We start from the raw sequence: 8257 nt of genomic DNA on the forward strand, positions 1-8257 counted from the left end.
CTGCTGTAGGAAACTGTTGATTCAATCAGATGCCACTTACACCTAATTTCTCCATACATGGCCCTGTGGGTCTAGCTCCTGTTCTCCAGTCTGAAGGGCTATGTTCAAGGGTTGCAGTATGCCAATGACAAATTGCCATCTAAGCTACAGAAAATTGTTGCTTATGTAGAATTTGAAATGCATAGTAAAACTTCATAAGCGTTATGATGAATTTGTTAATGTTTACAGCAATTATGTCCAAAAATAAGGGTTGATAGGTTTTACAGGGTTTAAACAGGTCAGGCTCAAAACCGTTTCCTTGCTACTTGTAAATTTAGGTCTAATATTATCTGAGGTGTAGAGAGAACTGTCTATTAATGGGAATGTTAGCTTCATGTGTCCCTCAGTAAAAGCGCTCAATATAGGTATATGGTAAATGTCAATTACCAGAATGCATCTGTCGATATGTATAACTTTAACTGTATATGAAGAGTATTTCTAACTTGGCAAATTCTCTTTTTTGTTTGCAGGATGTACTTATCAAAGTGATCCGCAAGGAAGGATTCTTCAGTCTTTGGAAAGGTTTCACACCATACTACGCTCGTCTGGGTCCACACACTGTTTTGACCTTCATCTTCCTTGAACAAATGAACAAGTTTTACAAGATTTATTTCCTAGACTCATGAGATTTTTCATGTTTTTAGTCCTTTCTACACCTCCTTTTTTCAAACCAATTTCTCAGCACATTTTGCTTTGGGCTGTATTGCTTGAAATCCTAGGATTATAACCACACCACCCTAGTTCACACAGTTATGACTTAGAGGAACTGTTTGTCCTGGGAGGTGGTTTATTCATTTTACAATTTAAACAAACTGGACTTGAAGCTATGCTGTGTTCACCTGTCTGCTTTTTAAAAAGTGGAGGCTTAGCCTTATTAGGTTTGAGGACATTGAGAAACTGATTAATAGGTAAACAGAAGAAGAAATCTGAGCAGGGTATACCTCCTTTCTCTCTGGTTGCCCTCCAGCATCATCTCGGTCCCCCTGCTATTTATAAATTCAAATGCTAATTATAATTCAGATGAAAAGCTTAAATTGAGAGCTTGATATATTCACACAGTGAGATATGTTTGTGTCCATTTTCTGTCTTGTGTCGGTTTTGTAGTCTGACTTTGGATGTCCTAGAGGGACCCTAATGAATGGTGGCAATGGTTTGGAGTTTAATACTTACTGAGCCTTACCAGTAATGGGTTTAAATTCCAACTCTCACACCAAAAATAATTTATTCAGATTTTCAACATTGTGAAATAGGAAGATTCTATTTATTTCAAACCAAATCTGTACTTGTGGATTCTGCTACACTGCCACACCAAAGAACTCATTTAGATCCAGATGTTACTAACATGAACAAGAGTGAATTCAAAATGATTTATCTATTGGTGCTTTGAAGGTGTGAGTGGAAACTTAACTTTGTGACTCACAAAGACACAAAACCTAAATTACATGATGGCCATTTTACCTTAAACAGTTACCTTTACGGTTAATTTTATTGTGAAGATGTGCACATAAACACTTTTAACCTTCAAATATGTAATGTGTAGGAAAAAAGCCACAATCATGGTCATTGGCTAAGGAAACTTGGGCCTCTTCTATTTAAACTCCTAATCAAAAGTAACTGTTATTTATGCAACCATCATGTCATAAATTGTATTTGTGTAACCATCATGTCATTTATAGCTATAGGTAGTAATTAATAAGAAATATATATCAGTAGGAAGTGGTAAACAATGCGTTTTTGTCCATATTTCTTTCATTATTTTGATTTATGTTCTCAACTGCCAAGTTGCTTCATAATTCTGGTGTATTTCAGTCTGGCTGTATGGTCTCGACTAAATCAGTTAACGTGTTTGGCTTAAGCAGCTAATGAAATAGCAATGAAAATGACAACGTTTGTCCTAAAAAATACCAGTGAAAGTGTCTGAGTAAAGAAGCACATACTAGAGAGATTTTAATAAGTTAGTTTTAAATTCTCACTGTCAAAAAAAAAAAGTACTTTTTATGTTCCTTTGATATCTGATGGTCGTGGATTTATAACGTTACTCATTTAAATCAACTGTTCTTGGCAGAGTAAAACTCCAGCCTTAATTACTAAATGTATGACACTTTAGGTTTAGGTGCTTGGCGTCACTTAGTTAGATGAAAACTTCATAGGATTTTTATTATAATAACCAAGCAATTCCCCCAGTTGATAGCTGCTTCCTCGACCTTTGGATAAATTAATGCATTATGACATAAATAATTGGCTGTTTCTTTGGCGGTGTGTGTTAATACAGATTTAGCATATGATAGACAATCCTACTCTCTTGTGTAATGGCCCTGAAAGAGAAGCGACGCAGACAACTTCCAGAAATGTCATTTCATTTCCTCTCGGTTCTCAGAAATTTCCCACATGTGATATCTGAGACATTGAAGAGTGTGTGCATTGTGCTTCCGTACAGACTGATTAGCAAGCCACATGTCCATCACCACTTGGACAGCAGATTCTTGGTTGACTCTTCCTGTATTAATTCTAATTTGGTGTTTTTTAGGCTTCGCCATACAGACCTTGAAGCATGATTAGAAGCGATGACAAGGCAAAACAAATGGGTTCAACAGGAAGAGGGGCCAAGTTTTAAATTCAGGTGGTCCTAAAAGTTTTGGCCGTAGTTATCTGAACTCGAACCCTCTGATTTAATTAAGTCAGTTGCAGCGTGAAAGTTTACACTTTCAAGTAAGTAAATGTGAAAATGTAGTTTTTAACCCTTTGTAAACCTATCATTTGCTGTGTAAGATAATAAATATATAATATTCAGAGCCATCACTGGTATATTATAGCAAAGACCTGAAACTTCAGATTTAAACGCGGTAACAGAAATAGGAATTACAGTATAATGTTGAAATTATTTTTTTATGTCGGGTGTCTGCTCATATTTCCTCTGTCTTTGCCTATTTTTATATTTTGATTATTACAAAGCTCATCAAGAGCTTTTATATCTGTGTGGTACAGTGTGCTGTACTTTCACAGTTCATATTAAGTCTGATATTATCAGATTACTTACATTTAATACCTCATCAAAAGGTTATTAATGCAAATTTAAAAAAGCAGGCCTTGGCCTCAGCTACAGTGTACTGGTTGGCAACTTCAAAAAGAAAAATATTGTAAATATATATATATGATATCTTAAGGAAACAGACCTCTGTGATGTGCAATTTTTTGTGATTTTTGAACTGTTTAAAATGACTTAAAATGTTTATATAGGATTTGAAGTTATATAGGCCCATGATGAGAGTATTTAATAAAGTTTTTCCTTAAAATGATCATTTTGGATTTTATTAAGCTGCTGCTTTCCAGAACTAGTTTTTCTTTTACAGTCATTCAGTTGTTGGGATCTTTGTTTATTGCTGATACTTACTCACACTGAGACCGAGTGTTGATTGTTTTGTGTGAAACATGCCGTTTACTTTGCCATAATTTACTTTTTAATGACTTAATGTATGCATTAATCTGTTACGGAGAGCCAGGGCCTTTCCCAACAGAGCCCCACCATCAGGTACACCCTGACTATCTCGTAGTGCCCAGTTTAGAGTTATTCAGCCTAATGTGTAAAAATGAAGTATGTACCACACGGAACCAGGGACCTGAACCTGTGTCCATGGAGCGCTGACCAGATTAGCTTTATTAGTGTTTATTCAGTACGTGTCTCTGCTGAGGAGTTTGCTCTTGGGGGTCACTCTAGCTTCCCCTACTACCCTCTCCTGAGGTGGCACAGGTGGGACACAAACTTCATGCCATGGGATTTACATAGAAAGCTTACCAGCCAGTTGAGCTAAACAGAAAAATGCCCTTCAGCCACCTGGCAACAAGGCTGCTAGCTGCAGAGGCGATTCTTGTGCAATAGTGAGCGCTCTCAGTTTTGTGATGCACGCCACTCTGACTACATCCGTTCCTGTTGTCCAGCGCAAACTCCTTAAGACAGACATATGTGAATTTCCCCCTGGGATTAGTAAAGTATCCATCTATCCATCCATCCATCCATCCAAAATTTGTTCTAGTAAGGGAAGCCAGTGTAGCTGTGAAGCCAAGAGAGCTCAATGTTGTGCAAAAATGACCTCTGCAGGTGTTGGCCTTGTTGCCAGTTGGCTGAAGGAGTTTTTCTGTTTACAGAAACTCCAATGCTCTTAACGTTGAACTGTCTCGGAGAGCAAAGCAGCTGGGAAAGGGAGCAGCACTGTGACCAGAGGCAGTATGAAGTTCAATTGATGTTACCTTATCTCTTAAGGACCCATTTCACTGTTCATTTGGATTAGACTGAATTTGATGGTGCCATTACTGGTATATTTTAGAATAACTTTAATTTTTGGGGAGGGGAAAGGAAAAACAATCTGGTAATAGCAGCATAATTAATCCATGGGCAGTTTTAAATATGACATTGTAGTTAATCTGTGACATTGTGAAACAGTGCAATTATAGCCGATGTCACGTTATGTGACTTTTAGTTTTGGGGCATGTCTGATTTGCTGACTGCAGTCGCTGTTGTCGCCAGACCATGTCAGCTTAAATGACTGAAAATTGACGAACCATGTCACATTTAATGACTGAGTGCCAACCCTCCAGTACTGTTGTGTTCTATCCTTCTTGTGACAGCCAATCCATTGCTATGTGAAGAGTTAACAGCTACAGTAAGATCAACATAAAACACATCAACTTCTTTTCTGTTTATGAGGTCCAAGACAAGTCCAAGTCCTTATTTGTCATTGCTGCATTATATGCATTGTAATTCTGGGTGAGGGCCCCTTGGTTGTTGCCTCTCCTGCACATAAGTCTGCCCTATGATGAAAGACAAACCCGTCTGATTTTGTGAGTTGTGGACTAGTTGAGTCAGGTTGCTGGGCATATCATATTAGGCAACTTGTGAAAGATGGTGAAACATTATGGATAAGCTGCTGTCTGCTATGTAAAGTACTCCTCGCCTGCCACTTTTCCATCTTTCTACAAAATTAGCTCACTAAGGCCCAAAGGTAACATGCGCTCATTGACAAGGTGACTGACATGGTGGTGATAAGTGTCTATTGCCATGATGGACATTTGGCTTCAGAGGAGACCAAGAGACAGCCTTGTCTTGCTGATGTTGCTGTGTGTGACTCGTCTCTACAATTTTGATGACTTGACAGTGTTGAATCTAATCCTTGGTGATTGTTTGGCACTGAGATTTTTCAAATATACAGGTTAGATGGTGCATGATGAGGAAGGAGCCTTGAGACGGACCTATTTTAACAGTTCGGATAATGCGTTGGACTGGAAAATGAACCACACAGGTATAAAAACAGTAATATTGACCATCTAACCACCTATTGTCTAAACTGAAATCAATATAAGGGTGAAGGGGAGATCGGAGCCCATCCTGTGTACAATTGGTGGCAGTGCAGAAATGATAAGCCGTCACAGGGCACACACAAAAACCCACCCACCATCTCCTGGGGGGCCACTTTCAACAAACCAACACGTCTTTGGGACGAGTCCTAGGATGAATCTTGTGCTTATACAGCAAGAAAGTGCCAACTCCATACGTACAGTGAAAAGAGAAAAAAACCCACAGAAGCTTGGTACTCTTCAAATTTGTGTGGAATGCAAGGTAATCAAGTGATGGTCTCCTCCAAGTGACCTCAGACTAACTTAAAAGGCTAAAGGGTAGCAGTCTGAATACATTGCTTAAAATTTGGTCTGATGTAAACATCTTGTAGGCTTTGGCCCTTACCACCATAGTCGGCGTACAGGTTGTCATGCCACAAGCATAAGACATTTCTGAAGACTTCAAGAAAAGTAGTTGCTCAGTTCTTGTCAAAGAATTACATGGACATCTTTTAGGCTCTGCAGACACCCACATGCAATTCTTGAAGTTTCTGTCCTCCCAGTATCTTTCAAATAGCCGTGAAGTTTCCCTTCATGTCATAAACAACCATAGAACTTCATTTAAGCGTCTGTCTCATTTTATCTGTGGCCAATGTTCATGGCTACTTCATCAAAAAGATCCTGGTCAAGAATGACATCCACAGCAAATTAACAAAGCTCCCTAAAAGCACATTTTCAAAAATGGATCCAAGAGTTCAGGAGTATTGAGGGGACGAACGTGAAGCAGAACTTTACATCTCGATGGAGACCCTAACACTGCATTCTGCAGAAAGAGCAACAGGTTGGCAGTCATGTTTTGTGGGATTTCTGTTCTGCTGCAGCATGGCCTGAGCAACTTCTACCTGTCAAAGAAGCCACGAATTTTGGTGTATGTCAGAGGATTCGTCACGACGCTGAAACACAGTAGCCAGACTGATTTGGAAGTCAACATCAAAACATCAGAAAGTTGGAAGTAAAAGAAATTGGAATGGTTTAGAAAAACTTGAGGGCTGTGCCCCATGGTGTTCTGACAGAACCTGAAACAAGCAAATCATGCCACTGAGTTGAAGCAGATCTGCAAAGATCATGGAGTTTAAGCCTGCCATTGGTTCTTTGAGAGATTGCATAGACCAAGTGTGTAGCCCAGGAATGGCACCTTGCAGATAGGCACTGGCCTGGCCTGAATTCAAACCTAGGACTCTGGAGCTCTGTGGCAGCAGCACTAACTACGCCAGCAATGGGCATCTCTTTGGCTGACATATGCCGGTATCCCTGCCAGCAGAGGGTTGCGGTAGTCCAACCATGAGAAGACCAAAGCCTGGACAGGGAGTTGTGCTGCATACTCAGAGATGGTCTGATGTCTTGGATGTTGTACAGAGCGAATCTACAAGACCTAAAGACAGTAGTCAGAGAAGGAGAGCTGGTCATTGATCACCACCCGAAGGTAGGTGTTAGTAATAATAAGCCGTGCTGAACAGAAATGGGAAATCAAGGAGTTCTGTCTTCGTCCGGATGAGCTGGAGATGATGCTTCTTCACTTAGGCTGAAACGTCACTGAGACATGCAGAGATTTTAGCAGATATCGTGTGGTCACAAGCCACTTCAGCTAAGATACAGGCTTCTCTGCAAATAAGTGGTGTTGCAGTTTCAAGATAGTACTTGAACAAAAATGGGCTGTACGGTCAAGCTGCAAGAAAAAAAGCCTTTACTGCACCCACTTACATTATGCCAAACAGCATCTAGACAAGCCTCAAAACTTCTTGAGTAAAGTCCTTTGGAGTGGCGAGACCAAAATTGAACTTTATGGTCACAACCATAAACACAGTGTTTGGAGAGGATGAAACAAGGCCCATGACGAAAAGTACGCCATCCCTTCTGTAAAGCATGGAGGTGGATCTCGCCTGTATCTCAACTGCAGTGGCTTGTGGGTTTTTCGTGGCATCTCGACAAATGATCCTGGCAGTTGTGGCAGAAATATCAGTTGGTCTACCTGACCGTTGCCTGCTAACAACAGAACCCTTAACTTTCTACTTTTTTTTTTTTAATCAGAGTCTGACACTACTGACAGACATTTTCAAATCTCTGGATATCTTTTTATATCCTTTTACTGATTTATACAAATGAACCTTTTCCTGCAGGTCCTTTGACAGTTCTTGTGTTTTCCACATGGGTTGGTATCCAGCAAAGTCAGTGCAGCGCTGCATGAATTTAAATTGACTATTAACACCGATTACAATGAAAGAAGTTACATGTGTGGACACTCTCCCTTAATTTGAACCTGTGTGTGTCAATTTGTGTATATTATCAGCCCCAACATTCAAGGGTATGTAAACTTTTGCTCAGGCAGATTTGGGTGATTTCAGTTATCATTATGATTTTAAAAGGGCACTCCCAATTATGTGATAATAAATTGCTTCCCCTGGGCACACTCTGTAATTAAAAGGAAAGCTTTCTGAATGATTACTTATATTTTCCAAACAACAGCCAATATTTCTCAAATTTTGCCAGGGTTTGTAAACTAATGCCTACCTGTATGCTGATGTATTTCCATATACAATGGAACCTCGGTTCACTAACGTCTCGGTTCACGTACAAATCGGTTTACGACCAAAAAGTTCGCCAAACTTTTGCCTCGGTTTACGACCACACACTCAGCATACGAACAAGCCAGTTTCCCTTTTCGGTTTGTACTTGTTCAGTCTCTCCCTGTGCATTTCCTGTGCAGAGAGAGAGAGAGAGAGAGAGACACACACACACACACACACACGTACGTGCGCAGCACACACACACACACACACACACAGGCACGGAAGAGACAGGCACACACACACACACACAGGCACTCCAGGCT

The 8257-nt window shown here is 40.0% G+C and overlaps 1 protein-coding gene across 1 annotated transcript in view; it reads left to right on the forward strand.

Annotated features, from left to right (window-relative positions):
* slc25a11 (solute carrier family 25 member 11) overlaps positions 1–3203 on the forward strand; it is a 34507-nt gene extending 31304 nt beyond the window's left edge. Inside the window, exon 8 of the mRNA XM_039747213.1 lies at positions 510–3203. Coding sequence (XP_039603147.1) covers positions 510–665 — 156 coding nt within the window. The 3' untranslated portion in view covers positions 666–3203. The remainder of the gene's footprint in view (positions 1–509) is intronic.
* Positions 3204–8257: the final 5054 nt, after the last annotated feature.

The sequence above is a fragment of the Polypterus senegalus genome, chromosome 3 (assembly GCF_016835505.1).
Source record: "Polypterus senegalus isolate Bchr_013 chromosome 3, ASM1683550v1, whole genome shotgun sequence".
Lineage (NCBI taxonomy): Eukaryota > Metazoa > Chordata > Cladistia > Polypteriformes > Polypteridae > Polypterus > Polypterus senegalus.